The sequence below is a fragment of the Ailuropoda melanoleuca genome, chromosome 13 (genome assembly GCF_002007445.2).
Source record: "Ailuropoda melanoleuca isolate Jingjing chromosome 13, ASM200744v2, whole genome shotgun sequence".
NCBI classification, from domain to species: domain Eukaryota; kingdom Metazoa; phylum Chordata; class Mammalia; order Carnivora; family Ursidae; genus Ailuropoda; species Ailuropoda melanoleuca.
Window position 1 is genome coordinate 45978517 of NC_048230.1, and position 17453 is coordinate 45995969.

General features: G+C 50.5%; 1 protein-coding gene across 2 annotated transcripts in view; it reads left to right on the plus strand.

Moving 5' to 3' along the window:
* DIDO1 (death inducer-obliterator 1) overlaps positions 1-17453 on the plus strand; it is a 45560-nt gene that overhangs the window by 7298 nt on the left and 20809 nt on the right. For both annotated transcript variants that reach the window (XM_034641399.1, XM_034641398.1), the window contains exons 2-7: positions 4796-4961; positions 5482-5594; positions 6436-7276; positions 8020-8341; positions 10325-10537; positions 11541-11751. In XM_034641399.1, the coding sequence (XP_034497290.1) occupies positions 6438-7276; positions 8020-8341; positions 10325-10537; positions 11541-11751 (1585 nt within the window). In that variant the 5' untranslated portion in view covers positions 4796-4961; positions 5482-5594; positions 6436-6437. The remainder of the gene's footprint in view (positions 1-4795; positions 4962-5481; positions 5595-6435; positions 7277-8019; positions 8342-10324; positions 10538-11540; positions 11752-17453) is intronic.

A 17453-nucleotide genomic window follows, 5' to 3' on the forward strand; every position in this document is an offset into this window, starting at 1 on the left:
TCCTCTTCAGATTTTTTATTTATTTGACAGAGATAGCCAGTGAGAGAGGGAACACAAGCAGGGGGAGTGGGAGAGGAAGAAGCAGGCTCCCAGTGGAGCAGGGGCCCCAATGTGGGGCTCGATCCCAGGACCCTGGGATCACGCCCTGAGCCAAAGGTAGACGCTTAACGACTGAGCCACCCAGGCGCCCCCGGGACTAGGTTTTGACATCAGTTTCAGGGGATGGGGCGCACAGTGGAGACCATGGCAGAAGCCAGTCCAAGGTAGCAGGTGAGGAGACCGTCCGCACCATGAAACAGAGAACAGTGCAAGCCTCCTTTCCTGCTCCTTAACCGTGGTAGATGTAATGTGGCTGTTCTGGCTCCTGGCGCCCATGTAGAGTTGCCCACCAAGTCACGAGCCTGTGTTCTGCGACAGAAACTGGACAGAGAGAAACCAGGGCCCGTTGCTCACCCATGCCGAGCTGAAGGCCTCGCTTTACACCAGGGCCTGGCTGGGCCTTAGTCCCCAAGAGACTTTCAGATAGCAGCTTTTGCTTTTCGTCTCCATATAAGTGTAAAAGCAACGTGCTAAGAAATTTTAAACTGGGTTGTTTCTAGATGTCTCTTTACATTCATCTCCTGAGAAACTGTGTTGGGGACACCTTCACTTGATCAGAATGATTTTAATTATGACAGTGGTTTTTGGTAGCAGCTAAACTTTGAATTAGCTATAAAAGATTTAAATGTAATTAACACAGTCAAGTCCGGTTCTGTGTAGATGTTCAAATAAACAAAAATTGGACTTCTTAGTTTACTTCGTGGGCCCCAACCTCTCTTCCCTCTGTGGTCAGAGCACAGGTGGGGTGTTTGCTGCTGGAGACCTTCAGGGTCCGTGAGGAGAGGGAGAGCTCGATCTGGCCACGGCTGCTGCCGGCGATTGGACAGCTTTGGTGTTCCCAGGGCCTGTTGTGTCGTCCGAAACTGTGGGCAGATGCTCGTTAGGGACAGTTTTGGTAATAAGGAGTGAATTATGAAAGGGTTTTCAGTGGGTAAGTCTTTTTTAGTAGTGTGAAGAGTTTTGCATCTTCTCAGCCTTCATCATCCACAGGGAGGATTAGTTGTGAGACACGCGACCCTCAGTACGAAATGCAAACCTTGGCCTGGTCTGTTGGCATTTCAGATTCTCAGGTAAGAGAGGCAGAAATAATGAGGCTGTGTTGTAGCATTTGTATGTAAGTTCTGGTGGCAGGTTAAAATTGTTCCTTTTGAGTTCTGGGGGTGGGGGTTACCGTCTTGAGAAGCAGCCCTGCTGTGGAAACAGGAGCTTCGTGTGGCTGCGCGGTCTCGCGGCCTAGACAAGCTACTCTCAAATCTCTAGAACCAGAGATCTTTGAATGGGCGCCTCGCCGTCACCTCTGGTGCGCATGCATCCTGGAAGTCGCACCTTCAGATTTTCAAGGATTTAGAGTCCTGCATCACTGACACAGCAGGTTTTTGGGGTTTTGTTTTTAAGTAATGAATTATATTTTGGGAGGGTATTTTGGGCTTTGTTTTTAAGAGACCACATCTGACAGCTTGATAAAGTTGGGAGAATCTGAAGGGAGAATTTAGTAGTTTTAGAACAATTTTGTGGAAGGAAATGCTTGGCCCCTTCTCAAACTGAAGCGCAGAGATGTGGTGTTGTTTTGCACGTATCCAGGGTGTGCTTAACTAATAGCAGCATAATGAAGTTCTCACAGTGTGCTTCCTGGATCCCTGGGGTTGTCACAGCTCTGCGCGGTAACTGGCGTTGCCAGCCTTCCCACGGAGGGGGCATCTGCGGTGGCCCGCAAAGCCGGTCCAGACAGTGGCATTTCCCTGTACGGTGTGCTGTCCGCTGCTGAGCACCAGTCGGTGGTGTAAAGTGCACCGTTTCCCCCGAGAATGTCCTTGGAGAGACAGCAAAGACTCTTAGCGCCTTTGAACCTCATCACTTCAGTGTCCCGTCCCATCGCTTTAAATTCCCTGTTGCAGTGAAATGGCAAGTACCTGTAAAGCACTCTGTTCCCAAAGCAGGTGGCTCTCCAGGAGGAGCCCTGTGCCACACTGGCCACCCTCTCGTGGAACACCCCTCATGCTGGAAAGAATGGACAGGCTCCAGTTTTCAGACCCAGTAGTTGGCAGGCATTTTCTCAGAGATGAGAAAACGTGAGTTTCAAGGAAAGCAACTTGACGATGTTTGTTGCTAATGATAAAATTTGAGCTTTCAAGTAAAAATTACAATTTTGAAAAGGTTATATCTGCTGGCACGAGCTTGATGTCTTCCCAGTAATTAAAGACATTTGAGGGGCTCCCCGGTGGCTCCATCGGTTAAGTGTCTACCTTCAGCTCAGGTCGTGATCCCACTTCTTCCACTCCCTCTGCCCGTCCCCCTACTCATGCTCTCTCACTTGGTCTCTCTCTGAAATAAGTAAAATCTTTTAGAAAGGAAAATAAGGACATTTGAGGAGGTGGGTGCCGATATTAACTGTGCGTCTTCTGTGTTGTGGTGAAGTGTGCTGGCCTGTGGACTCTGCGTAAGTCGGTAAAGTGGGGTTTTCCACGTGACCACCACGCACAGGGGAAACGGAGCGTCTGGAGTGTGCGCAGGACAGACCAATGGCTTCCCCATCAGAAAGCACGGGCAGTTTGCTGGCACGGTGTCAGGGCTCAGGCTCCACACTGCGGCTCTCCTTAAGAAACTACTGTTTGTTGAATTTCGGCCTGTGTCAAAGAATATGCAGAATTACCTGGAAACTTTCTCAGTTTTAATTTTGGAAATACTGATACATGCCGCATAAACAGAAACTTTTTGGAGCCGTCCATTTTTAAGAGTGTAAAGGAGCCCTGAGAGCAGAACATTTGAAAAGCTGCCTGTTCCTAAATTGCTTGCCGGCCATTTGCTTGTGCTGTGAGAGAGCAGCTGGGAGGCTCTGGCTTGTGTACAAGTGCATCTGTGCGTGTGAGTTTCCCCAGTGTTCGTCCAGCGTCACGTTAGTGGGAAACGGAGCACTTCGCAGCCGAGAAAAAATACTGCACTGAGAAGTGTGGAATGATAGTTGTACGTTATTTCAGTGCACTCCGTGCCCGTGGATTGTTCTCGTGTTCCCGGTTTCAGGGATGGCCACCTTCATTTTCCTTCCTGAGGAAAGCGCTTCTTACCACAGTGTGATTGCAGCTTCCTGACCGTATCCTTCCTGCCGCACACTGTGTGCCGAAACCGCACACCACATCCAAGTCGTATTAGGGACTCAGCATGGCTTTTTGTTCTTTTGACTTGATACACACGCTTTTGGTTCATGTGCTGACATTTTTATTAGGATTTCTGTTTTGAAGAAATTATCAAAACATCAGTTTTGCAAAGCTAAAGTTGAGGTAAATGAATCAGATGATCTAAAATGAATTGATTATTCTGAATATACTATATGTCGTCCCACTCACAGAAATAACTAGATTTTTCCGTTTTCCTTTTTAATTGATTATTCAAAACTCAAATCCAGAAATGTGTTTATTTTTCAGGTTAATGTGTATTTAATTTTTCATTTCTAAGTACTTTTTAATTTCTTTGCTTTTATAAATGCTCAATGTTATGAAATATAAAAGTAAAGTTTATTTTTACTTTCTTCTGAGAAGTAAAAGCATCTGAACATTGAAGTCTCGATTTGAGATGCATTTACCGCGTTTGAGAGATTTGGTGGCCATGGTGGTGGATTTGGCTAATCAGAGTGGAATGAGCACTGTCTCTTTAAGAAGCCGCCTCAGAATGTTTGTCTTTGTTCTGGGGTCACTAAGGAGACCACAGCTCTGTACCTACCGTTAGTACCCACCTGGAGGGCAAGGGCAGTGGCGGTGGAGGTAAGGGCTCAGCTTGGGAGGGACTTGGGAGGGGCACTGGGGGGCCAGAGTGTGAAATGTGTGAAAAGATCAGTATGGAGGATTTATCCAGGAACAGAGGCCTGTTCCGTGTGCGTTTCAACTAGGAATGGTTTTTTTAGCAGGACTGTAATCTAGGAAGAACTGTTTTTTAAATTCATGTAGATGAAACGTAGCACATCGATGTTAAGCGATTATTAGTCTTCTAAAAAAATTTTTGGGCTTTTAACTAAATGGTGGCATATCTTCAGCATTAAGAATTTTTTTTTTAAAGAGTTTATTTATTTATTCAACAGAGATAGAGACAGCCAGCGAGAGAGGGAACACAAGCAGGGGGAGTGGGAGAGGAAGAAGCAGGCTCATAGCGGAGGAGCCTGATGTGGGCCTCGATCCCATAACGCCGGGATCACGCCCTGAGCCGAAGGCAGACGCTTAACCGCTGTGCCACCCAGGTGCCCCCAGCATTAAGAATTTTTAAATACTTCTCTTCGTGGATGATTTTGTTCAGCCTTTTCATGTTTGGTGTTCTGTGTTCGGCTTTATCAAGCTGAGCCCATCTCAAAATTTGAGTAGGATCATAAGTGGAAAGCAGCTGATAACCAGCGACTGGTTTTGAAACCGCTGGGCTACTGAGGCCTCTTCATGGTTACCGGCAGCTTTCTCCCTGCCGCCCCTCTGTGGCCCGGCCCAACCACCTTCTGTCAGAGTGCGGTTACAGTGCCTTCCCTTCTGCAGAAGTCCTTAAAGAAGGGAACTGTGTTTTTCCTTTTCTTCCTCTTCTTTTTCTTCTCCCCCCCCCAACCGGACTCTGTGAGTGGGTCACATGATAACTTATGCTCAAATAATTACTTGGAAAGTTTGATGCTTTTTTAATGTGATTTTAGTTACTTGAATCTATAAATGATTTTCTTATTTTCTTTTAGGAGCTTACTCCATGGGAACAGTCTTGAGATGATCTTTATTGTTACCTGTGAGCAGTGACTGACAGCAGCCGTGTTTGAGGCCAGGCCGTGTTTGCGGACCAAGTGATCCTGTCCGTCGGGCGTTGGACCTCTGGAAAACGTGCCCGAGCTTTTGGTGTCAGGGCAGGTAACGCAACACCAGTGGCAACATCAGCAACACAATTTTCTCTTAATGGGTCTGAAATTGTGTGTCCTGTTTCTGAAGTGGCATTTTATGTGAGGAAACATGCGGTGTAACATTCATGTTTGTTCATTTGAACTTTAGCCCTAAGGTGTTTAGACAGATGTTCAGCCACGTGCTGAGAATTTGACTCCGGGCACTCTTTTATTTTTCCATTGGCATTTTATCGGTGCACGTACTTGACGTTGTGTACTCTCTTTGGTGAGAGATGTGTTTTGTTGAGGAGAGTTCTTCCTGCACGAAGTCTCAGGACCAGAAAAGTGGTGTGGTTCTTGCTGGCACACGTGCCGATGTCACATCCACTCCCGTAAGCTTCTGGGTGGCCTGGGCGCGTGCTGGCCGGGCTCTAGAGTGAAGGGCCTGTAGAGCCAGCAGGAAGATGGGAGCAGCATGTCATGGGAAGTTTAAAAAAAAAAAAAATCTGGTTGCATGTGGTTTTGAATTTTATGTATTTTGTATTTTGAAGGTTTTCATCCCATCACAGTCCTTCCCCTACGATGGAATGTGGCGTAAGGGCTGAGTCAGCATTAACGTTTCAATGTGATTGAAGCCTGGACAGCTTGGAAAAAAATTTTGAAGGTATATATTGTTTTTTTCAGGTTTTCTCATTTGAAACAAGAGTTGAGTTTTCACAAGCATGATCCTTTAATAGTCTGTCAAAGTGAGCAAGAATAAACGCACCTGAAGCTGTCCCCATCATTGTTCCCTAAAGTGGCCAAGTTACCTGTTGCTGCATAACAGCTAAGCCCAGAGTCGGGGGTCAGGAATCTGGGCAAGGCTGAGCCAGGCAGCCCTTACCTGCACGAGGTGTCCATGGGGGACACTCGCACTCGGCTCGCAGCAGGGCTGGGGTGCGGGGTGCCCTTCTCTCTAGCAGGGTGGTCAGACCACTTATATAGCAGCCCAGGATGGAAGCAAGCGAGTTCTCTTGCACCTTAGGCCTCGAGCCAGTGTGGTACTTCGTCCTCTGTGCCCAGGGTGTTGGGGGGCGGGGACGAGGCAAGGTGCCTGCCGGCACTGCACCCCTGCAGTGCTTACGCTGTTCATCTTTGGACGGGGCTTCCCTGCCACCTGTTGGGTGGAGCCCTGTGCTGAGCAGCTAAGTGTTGGAGGGACGGGTTGGAGTCGCTAGCTGCTGCTGTGTACAGAACGTTAGGTGTGTGACTGTTGAGACTTCTGTCTGGAGTCCCCTCAGATTTGCTCCCATGCTACCTTCTAGGAAAGTCTGGTCAAGAGACCTCATTTGAATAGAACCTTCACTTCGTGTAGGTAGAACATTGTGGTTTCGTCCGTGGCTGTGCCCCCTCCTTTGTGTGAGTTAAAGGCTGTGTGTACTTGTAGCTCAGGGATTTGTCAGTCGTTTGCCAAGAAACGTCGCCTTGTTAACATTGCTCGTGGTTTGGGTCCGTTTCACCGTTAGGTATGGATGAGAAAGGTGACCCGAGCAATGACGAGGTGCCCAAGGCCATCAAACCCACCAGCAAAGAATTCAGGAAAACGTGGGGCTTTCGAAGAACCACCATTGCCAAGCGAGAGGGCGCTGGGGATGCGGAATTAGACTCTCTGGAGCAGCAGCCCCAGCAGCAGCAGCAGAGCCTTTCCTTGCGACGCAGCGGGAGGCAGCCGAAGCGGACTGAGCGGGTGGAAGAATTTCTTACGACAGTCCGACGCAGAGGAAGGAAGAGTGCACCTGTCTCCCTTGAGGATTCCAGTGAACCAGCGTCTTGTCCAGTCACGGATGTGGAGACGGCGTCTGAAGGGAGTGTGGAGAGCACCTCTGAGGGGAAGGGTGGGCCCTCGTCAGGCTCCACGGGTGATAAGGAACGACCAGCTGCCTCAGCAAAGGCCAAAGGAGGGGAGGATGAGGACGACACCTCTGACAGTGACAGTGATGGGTTGACTTTGAAAGAACTTCAGAACCGCCTGCGAAGACAGCGGGAACAAGAGGCAGCCGACAGGCTCCCCAAGAGCCTCCAGAGCCGCCTGAGGAAGAAGCGCCGGGAGCAGGATCCCACGCAGACCGTGGACGTAGAGGCGGGCAATGCCGCGGAGAGCGTGCTGCCCCGCAAGCAGGAGCCCGAGGCTGAGCAGGGCACAGTGTCCCAGGCTGAGAAGGACGGTGGAGACAGGGAACTGGAAGGGAAGGCAGCTCAGGGAATCGAAGGTGGAGACCCCGGGGACGTGGGCAGACAGAAACCCGAGTGTGAGGCCTATGAGCCCAATGCTCTGTACTGCATATGTCGTCAGCCACACAACAACAGGTAGGCCATGGTATTGGGGCGGGGGGTGGCGCTGGTGGCCGCCAGCTTCCAGAGAGATCCAGGACATGAAAACAGCAAGGGAGGTTTCTGTTCATTTTGAGGGGACACATTCCAGAGCTGGGCTGCATGAGTAACTTACTCAGTTGGAAAGGATGAATGAGGTGTTGATTTAAAAAAACAAACACACACAGAAGGGTAGTGGCTTCCTATAGCCACACGGGTTTCCCAGTGCCACCTCGGCGGGGTGGGGGGGGGGCGGCGGGCTGCGGCGTGAGAGCGCAGACTGAGGCGCTCCCGTCCTCCTCGATGTCTCCTGCACGGCACCACTGCACTCTGTCCTGGAGGAGCGCTCGTGAGCAGGCTGTGATCGGGCTGCAGCTGGAGCATCTAGAGCCTGTCCAACTGGGGACTGGGTGGTGTTGGGGACCTGCCGCCTGTGGTGTCCGGTGGCACAGAGGAATGTGCTGGTCCGTGGAGACGAGTGCAGGGTCTCTAGGCTGGAATGCTGTGAAGCCTGCAGCTCACTCTCAGAATGCTCCCCTCAGAAAAAAGAAGACACAGACTTCTCTGAATGCTAATGAAGTCAAGAGAAGGGCATAGGAATGTTCTTTATTCTGTTTTCTACTTTTTTGTATTTTGCTTTATTTCATAATGTGTTAAAATCAATTCAGCTTTTTAACACGCCTAAAATTGAGTGTTTATCGTGTTTTTCCAATCCTAATGCTGGTGTTTTACAATTTTAGGTTTATGATTTGCTGTGACCGATGTGAAGAATGGTTTCACGGCGATTGTGTGGGCATCTCTGAGGCCCGGGGACGGCTCCTGGAAAGGAATGGCGAAGATTACATCTGCCCAAACTGCACCATTCTGCAGGTGCAGGATGAGACGAACTCAGAAAGCACAGAGCAGCAGGAGGCCAAGTGCGGGCCTGCGGACGTGGACGGCACAGACTGTACAAGTATAGGAACAGTAGAGCAGAAGTCCAGCGAAGATCAAGGAATAAAGGGTAGAATTGAGAAAGCTGCGAACCCAAGTGGCAAGAAAAAGCTCAAGATATTCCAGCCTGTAAGTACCTGTTTGCGAGGCCAGTGATAGAGGGTGACTTCATAGATACCAGACTCCCATCAGCAGAAACATCAAGACTCGAAGAGTTGGTTTTTCTTTTGGAGCAGGTTAACGTTTTTCCCTCCAGACAGCATTGTGTCTGCTGCAGGCTGGGCTCTGGGGTCGGGCAGTCCCTGTACAGTGGCTTCGTGGGCCTGCCACACACCACACTCCTGCAGGACGCCATGAGAGGGACCTTTCTTTCTTTAAGTCTTATCTGCCTCCTACACTGTTAGCATCAAGTTAATGTTTTCCTTAAACAGATTCGTTTTTAAAAGTTAGTTTTTCCTCTAAATATTCTTCTTGGAATGTCGATCTTCACATACACATATTAAAATTATTTTGAGTTCCTGAAGTAAACGTTCACCTGTTTGACCTGACCCCATCATCCTAAGAGAGATGGTGGTCTTGCACCTGCCTCACTGTGAGACACCCAAGAGTGGTGCTGGTGATCTGAGTCCCCCGGGGCGGCTGGGACACACACACACACACACAGACACACACACACACACACACACACACACACACACGCACACCACTTTTCCCTGGCATCCAGGGCATCTCCCATGGCTGCTGCTGGCATCACCCTCTGAAACAGTCTCAGACAGTCTCTGGTATGGTCGCGGTTCTTTGTCACATCTCTCCTGTGTCATCAGCTTCTGATGTTGAGGAATGCTGTCACAGGCTCTCAAGATCATGTTCCCCCAGCCCTTCATGAGTCCCTAGGCAGCCTCGAATTGGAGGCCTGTCCTTTAGCAGGCATTGGGTGTGCAGAAGCATTGAGGGCTGTGGGAGCCTCGAGGTGGAAGTGCTGTGAGGTCTGGACCATTTAAACAATCGCGTGGAGATGTCAGGACGGGCTGAGTTGGGGACATGATGTTAACTGTTCGTATCACCTTTGGTCATTAAGAAAAATTCATGGAAATGGGATAATGGGAAAAGTCATCTTAATTTCATTTCTTTATTTCTGATGTTTGAGGCTGCATAAGCTTAGATTTTATTCTTGGTCAAACTTGGATTCTACGGAAGAAAAACAGTCTCAGAATACCTAATTGGAGAAGTAAGATTTAGTTGAAGTCCATTTGAGGGCTAGGTTAGGTCTCATTAGATCTCTTGCTGGGTGACTAGTGAGCACAGTCTTAGCAGCCTCACACAACACAGACTTATTAGCTCAGTTTCCATGGGTGAGAAGCCTGGGCCTGGCTTAGCTAGGCTTCTGCACGGGGCCTTAAGAGATGCACCCCAGTGCCAGTGTAGCTGGGGTCTCATCAGAGGCTCGGTTGGGAAGGACCCACGTCCAAAAGGCTCCAGTGGTTTCATGTCTAAATGTGCCCTGTGCCATGTCTGTGGCTCAGCAGTGCTAAAAGTCACTCCTTGTTTGAGATTCACATTGAATGGGTGTTCCTGGATTTCATTATGGTAGCCTCCCCCCTCAGACCCTTGCCACCTGGGCCCCCTCACAAGGCCTTTTGCTTCTTCAAAACCGGCAGTGGAGTCTTGTCTCTGCTGCGAGGCCCTGTCCCTCTTGTGACGTTTTCTGTTGATGACGCAGACTCTCCATTGCTCAGAATCATCTCATTTGGAACCTTAGTTACATCTGCAAAACTCCCTGTTTGCCCTGCAGTGGAACCTAGTTATGGGTGTGAACCCCCATTGTGTTGAACAGTCCCCAGAGCCGGTATGCCAGGGCAGAGTCCCAGGGCCACCTCCCAGTTCTGCCCGCCGCAGGTTGTGTGAAGTGTAGTTACTGTGAGTGCCATGCCATGGGATAGATTGGGTCAGGCACTTTGAAGAAACAAAGGTACATTTTTATTGGCATTCAGAATGCTGTTAGTGTCTCCATTAAAAATAGCGAGCTCAGTAGCGTAAGTAGGAGTTCCGCGAAGTACTGTAACCACCAGAGTTGGTAAGTGTGTTGTTTGAAGCCACGTGTTTTATCTGCAGGTCGTAGAGGCTCCCGGTGCCTCAAAATGTATCGGCCCCGGGTGCTCTAACGTGGCACAGCCTGACTCGGTTTACTGCAGCAGCGACTGTATTCTGAAACATGCCGCGGCTACGATGAAATTTCTAAGTTCAGGTAAAGAACAAAAACCAAAACCTAAAGAAAAGGTCAAGACGAAGCCAGAAAAGCTCATTCTCCCGAAATGTAGCGTTCAGGTAAGTTGATCAAGACCAGCCGTTCAAACCGTTGAAGTGAGATGTGTCTGCATGTTGCAGGGCAGGCACAGTTGACTGGTTTGTGGCGCGTGGGGAACAGCGGGCACAGACAAGGCGCCGCTGGTATCTGCTGACTCCTCTTCCAGCCTTCCGCGTTTGCCCTGTCAGTTACCCACCAGCGTCTGTTCTAATGTGCTCTCCCCGCTCTCACAGAGGGAGTCGTTAGCACTAACCACAGCGAAGCAGGCGCGGGAGCTGAGCCTTCCGTCCGGGAACTGGCAGTCTTGGGAGAAGAGCTGGAGTTTGTCCGTCTGCGTGACATTTAGATTCACAGGCAGCCGAGGGTGGGAAGTGGGTCTCAGACAGCTGGACTGTGTGCCTCACCTCAAGTCCTAGCTAGCGGAATTGTGTGTCTCCTGTGCTGCGTGTGACTTGGGAAGAGTCGGGGTGCTTTGGGAGTCGCTTGCTTGACCCTCGAGGCCCTTGCCCAGAATTTTGCTCAGGTTGGTGTGGCTGTGTTGCAGCCCCCGTTATATCTGTGAAGAGCAAGGCATAAGTAGTGCTGTTGGGAGTCCTCTCCGGGTTTTCAGTGCTTGCTTGGCCTTCAGGTGGCATAATTTTGAAGGCTGGTCATTCTGAGTCCCGGGACCCCCCAGAGCAGCAGTTGCTGCTGTTGTGCAGAGCACTGTGGCGGCCGTGCAGAGCACTGTGGCGGCCGTGCCGAGCACCTGGCAGACGAGCCAGGGTACCGCGCTCCTCCAGTCTCCCAGTGTCCACAAGGCTTGCCTGGCACCCAGGTCCTTGTTTGTGTCCATCCCTCCACATCGCTTGGATGTGCAGCCCAGCCCTGCTGCTGAGCAGATGCAGAGCCCAAGGTCGGGGCGGTGAGGGGCTTCAAATGACCCCAACCAAAGAGCGTATCGTGACCTTTGTTGCAAAGCAGTGTGAGTGAAGGCTGCTCTCTCTGATCTCCTTAATGATTGGGGTTTTGTTGGTTATCCAGGCAGGCTTTAGAATCTCTGCTGTGCACAAGAGACCGGCTCCAGATAAGAAAGAGAACACCGTGAAGAAGGCAATGGTGGCCCCGTCGAGGAGTGAGGTCCTCGTGAAGGAAGCGACCAGTGAAGGCACGCCGTCCTGGGCAAGCGACCACAATTACAATGCAGTAAAGCCAGAACAGACTGCTGCCCTCTGGCCACCACTGTTGTATAAATGTATGTATCACCTAGGGGTAGCGTCTGGACCCTTCCTGGTCTTTCTGGACAGCCGTCACTCGGGCCTGTCCAGGATCACAAGCTCTAGCCATGTTTAATGCTGCACCTGCAAAGACGGAAGCAGATGCCTGAGCCCCACATGCCTCGAGCCCCATGCACCTTCTCAGTCTGTTGGCCCTTCCTGTCGGTACAACCCTCAAAAAGCTATACCAGCCTCACTGCTAATTGTCTCACCTGGCAGTCGATGTCTTTAATCCCCTTAATTGTCATTGTCAGGCTCTGGTAAGTATCTGTGTGCTCTTTGGGTAGACATGCTCCTGGCATCCAGACTCTGGCCGCGCGGCCCTTGCAGGCTTGTTGCGGCCGCACTGGCTTAGGAGTCTCTCCACCTGTCTACCCTCCACACAGGGAGGCCTCACTTTCCTCTTGTGGGAATCCACTTCTGCAGATAGTGTCACGGCTGATACTCAACTCAAGTGTGATTTTTCAGGAGTTAAATTATTTTTGATCCAACAGGAATTTTTTGTGTGTGCAACTTGGATGGTACACGCACACACACACACGCACACACACACGCACATGCGCGCACACACGCTCACGTTCTGAAGGCTCTTTGCTGCTCCATGTGTTCTAAGGTAAGTGAGTGTGATGTGCTGGCCCTTGAAGCAGGCAGGGCCCTTACTGAAGGGAGAGTGCCAGCAGTAACCGGGATCTGACTCTCTCCTGAAGGCTACCCTGTCCGGTCAGTCCCCCCTCACCCCCAGATGCTTCCCACAGCTGCCTGGGGCCCTGCTCTCTAGATCATGCAGCTGAGTCTCTCCTCTCTGTTCTGGCTTCTCAGCCAAGCCCTCCAAAATTACATTTTGGAAATTTAAATAGTTCCATAGGATACATCTTATTCTATTATTAAGATTATTTTCACTAAGTTTTAATTTTGTTGTCTTTTATGTTTTGTGCCTTTTACAAGAGTACCAAAAACCTGCATAGCTTTAAATTCCAAGACCGTAGGCGTGTGCTGCACTGTCCTGCGGGAGTCTGGTGGGGTGGGGGGAGTTAAGAGGGAGCTATTCCATTACGGGATTAACTGCTTGGTGTATTAAATGAGTCCCTGAGACACCTCAGGTGGTTTGAGCTGCTTCATGCTAACAGCACGTCTCAGATCTTCAACAAAGCACTTTGACAGAGTCTCACACATACCTGAGAGTGAGCATTGCGGACCAGTGACCACGGGTGGGGGGCAGTGGCTTTGGGATACTGTGCTCCGGGGCTCTGAGTTGGTCATAGGCACATAACAGAATGAAACGGTGGGGGGAACCTAGAAGCCGTGGGTGGCTGGCTTCAGTACTGCTCCGTCTCTACCAGCCGGACTTGGAAAGCTGCCGTGAGGCTCCCAGTGTGCACGGGGAGGGTGGAAAATGAGGGTGGCTCCTGTCCCTGGGTTCTTCCCCCTCACTCCCATCTTTGAGGGGAAGGGAGGCCCAGGAGGAGGCCTGCTTCTCTGCTCCTCTTCACCCCTTCCTGCTCTCTCCGCACGTCAGCTCCTCACTGAAGCTCGTCCTGCTTCAGTTGACAGAAAGCTGGGACAGATCGATGACTGACGGCCCCTCTCAGCATGTTTACATCTCAAAATTAAAGCTGATGGATACCCAAAATGTGTAGCATGCATAAGGGACGTATTTTTGAGCCAGTTGCTTCTGATCCTTTTTTGTTACCCCAGAAATGTCGTCTTCCGGTCATTGATAAAATACCCGACTTCTGCCTTGGTGAGTAGCAGTTGAGTCTCTGCCTCTCCTCCATCACTCACAGTGGGGGTATCAGGCAGCACACACACACACACAGCGGAACCCTACCTCCCCACAAGGACCCCACCTGCCTTTCTGGCTGGCTGCAGAGCGTGTGTTTCTGGGTTGGGGTGGCTAGATTTGGGGTACAGCTGCTGTTGGGGCCATTGTTAGAAGGAAGTGTTCCCACATTGACCTGCGTACATGTCGAGTCTGTGGGTATATCCCCCATTCTGCCGACAGTACCCACTTTTGAGGGAGTGAGACGCTGCGGAGAACGTGCCCTGGGCTTCCCTCTCCTTCCCAGGCCACTGCTGCTGCCCTTGGGTCGTGGGTAGGGACGGCTGTCCATGAACAGGGTTTGAGGGAACCTCCCATTAAACAGGGCCTTGGAAGCTCTTTCTGCTTCTCCCCACGAAGGGATCGGCAGATGCCTTGTGTTCTCCAGGTGTTGCAATTCACAGATCGTGGTTTTCCTCGCTAGTCTCTGTATGGCTGTTTGATGTATGGAAGCCACTGCCGCTTTATTGACCACTTCCTTAAATCATCATGTTTCTGTTCTTTTTCAATGTTGGGTCAGCCTCCCATTTTCAAGGCATGAAGAGGGCTGAAAGCTTTTTTCTAAAATGTCCCTAATCTAGTAGTGTTTGGAAGTGGAATTCTGATACTCGTAAGCACAATTCCTGGTATCTGCGACCCCCTAAATGGCTCATTAGGGGACTTCAAACACTGGGGTTCTGAATTTGGACTGGAAAATGAGATTTCTACAGTTTCATCTAGCTATGAGAATTAGAGTGGAAAACCCTAACAACCTATACACCCATACTCAGATGATTTGGTAAAGCAATTTCACGCAGATAGAAACATTTCTCCTGTAAGTTCATGGGCATGCCACACAGATGGTCCACCTGCTTGTGAAATGGAACAAGGAGAACATGGATTGTCGCAAGGAGAACTAGAGGCGTGGGCTCCAGAGGCACGCCTCCGAAGTCCTAAGTGGAAACCAGTTTCCTATAATAAATACGTGGGGGATACTAGGACCCAGGAATATTTCGTAGAAATGTAAATCCTTGGGTGTGGTCAGTTAATGGGTTTTATCAGTTACGTGAGCCATTTTTAATGTATTCCAGAATCGTCATTGGCAATAAAACGTGGTTGGAGACAAATCAGACCTGGTACATCTGAACCAAGGTTCTCCCCCCAGTTAGAGAGAAATCCAAAACTTGTACTGATAAGGATGTAGCTTGACAACTCTTGACGCTATCCATACAGCTGGAATTTCCTTGGCCCTCAGTGATACTCCTTTGGTATTTCAGACTTTTACTTTTTATAAGCTTAAAAAAAAAAACTGGTTAACTGCAGAAAATTAGGTCAGGAAAAGGTTTCACATCTACATGGACTTGAACATTGGAGAGGAAACTGCCAGTAGTGCCAGTGCTGTCCCCTTAGTTGTGCTGTAGCCACTGGAAGCTCCCAGCAGGATTGGCCTCCCTCCACCTATCCTCCAGTGAACTTCGTGTGACCTCGGGGAGCTGTGGACCTCCTCTGATGTCTAAGGACGGATGCTTTAGGGAAGTCCCTTTGGTGGCATCTGTGTTCTAGAGTCCACAGTACCCTCCGACAATGCCACCGTAACCCCTCCAATATGGCACATGCCTTTCAGGGGCATTTGCATAAAGTCGTGGCATTCTTGTTTTGAAGTGTGATGATGCGCCCCCGTGCACATAGCTATGTTCTTTGTTTCCGCAAACCAAAGAAGTTTTGCTGAAACGAAGGCTGGGCCCTCTTCTAGTGCCAAGAACCTGGAGAAGTTCATCCAGAAGCATGCAAAGGTAACCGCTGCAGAGCCCTGACTCTGGTCTGCACAGGGCCAGCAGCCTTGGGGTTTTCTGTGGAGTGGGGCCCTTTGGGACAAGGGACGGACGGAAGGGTCAGTGGGCTCCCCTAACATGCCTCTAGCCCCCTAGGTGTGTTGGGTGAACTAATAGGCAATCTGGGTACGAGTGATACTGGTTAAAATCTCATTAAAACTGCGGTCATGGCTGTTAACCAGTTTGAGAGATCTCAGGAAAGCAGCAGCTCCACTCCCCAGTGAGTCGCAGGCCCGGCATCCAGTCCTGCACTGACAGGGCCACTCGTGATCCCAGTCACGTAGTCGAGAAGAGTGAGGCACCTATCTCCCCACACGACCTCAATCCCATTTTGTCTGAGTGGTTCAGGTGGAAGGACAATCTGACCCGTTCTGTTACAGATTACCCATCCAACCTGAATCAGGCTTTGGGTTCATTTTCAAAATAGTGTGTGAAACTTACAGTGGGGGAGGGTGACTTGCTTTCAGTTATATACTCGGTTTTATTTTGGTTTTTGCAAGTGAGTTCTGTGCATCTCTCCATTAAGGTGTAAGCCACTCGAATATTGGACATCAGGAAGGAAAAAGCCTAGAAAAGCTTTGTGGAGCCCAAGCCATGACAGTTTGCCTGGGGATCTACATAAAGACATCCTTAAGATGATGTCTGAAGAGTATCAGGAACATAGCTTATGCATTTTAGTATTAATTTCAGAATTATACATGTTTTCTGATATAAAAGCAAATTGTTACTTTATTATGCTTCCAGGGAAAAAAATGACTTTAAAATATTTAAGCAAAGGCACAAAATGGTTTTCTCTTGTGATTGTTAATTTGACTTTTCACACCAGGAGACATCTTGACTGTCAGAATTGAAGTGGGAAACTCCGCTGTGCTCGCGACACGCTGAGCTGAGCATAGAAGTGCCGTCCCAGCCAGCAGAGTGCACAGCACAGCACCCCACTGTGTGCCGTCTGAGCCCTGGCATTGCCATTCCTGCGGTAGAGCCTGTGGGGCAGTGTCTGCCCTGCTCTCGGCTGCCCGGTGCATTTGGGACCCGGCAGGAGTGGGGGGCACATGGAAGTTGCTGGTGGTGGGAAGCAGGCTGAGTTTCGGAGCCAGTGGGGAGGGAACACGGGTGGCGTCTCAGTTGAGACCTTTGGGGACTCACCACCGTGGAATGCACCCATACCTGAACCTCATCACACGAGAAGGTCACTCTGTTCTGTTTTGGCTTTTACAGCCAGCCAGTCACGCAGTGAGCCTGCCTGAGACCAGTATGACTTTCATTTGGGGATTTTTAGGGTAAACTGGTACTGATTTGGGCAGCACCAGAGCACAAAAGGTTTAAAGCAGTTTGCTGCTGCTCTGAGGGTTTCTCACCGGTGCCTGTAAAGGGCCGTCCCTAGACGTGGGTGTCTGGGACTGCTGGGCTGTGCCAGCCATAGCCTCACCTGGCAGCTGCCACTTCCTCCGGTGGAGACCTGCGCTCCCGGCTCCGTGGAGGCCCGCCACTGCCACCCAGTGGCCAGCGATGCCGCAGCACTGCAAGCGCCCGGCGCTGCCACGAGGCCCCGGTCTTTAGGAAGTTTGCCGATGAGAGTGTGCGCGATGAGAGTGTGCGCGCAAAGCTGCTGTGCTCTCGGCGAGGCGTCACCCAAACACCGTCTCCGTTACAGACAAGCGCCAGATCCCGCAGAGCCCCGCTCCGTGTGGGGCAGTAGCCCGACCCACAGGGGCAGCTTTTCCTTCTGCAGCTGCTGAGGTCCCAGCAAGCTAAGTGCTGCTTGGCCTGGCGCTCCGGCAACACTGCCCTTCCCTAGAGGCAGGCCCCAGAGCATGGGAGCTAACGGAGGCTTTGCTGTCGGAGGGGCGTCGGCTCAGCAGGCTGTCCCAGCACACTGGGCATGTGCTGGGGGGTTTCAGGCACCTCCCCTCTGCTGACCAGAGAGCCCTGCAGTGCTTGGGGGCGTCGACCGTCTCCCGAAGATACCCTGTGTGCTTTTCTAGACGAAGACTTCTCTGGTTGGTTACACGATTATTCCTTGCCCTTCTGTAAATGGATAACGTGGCAT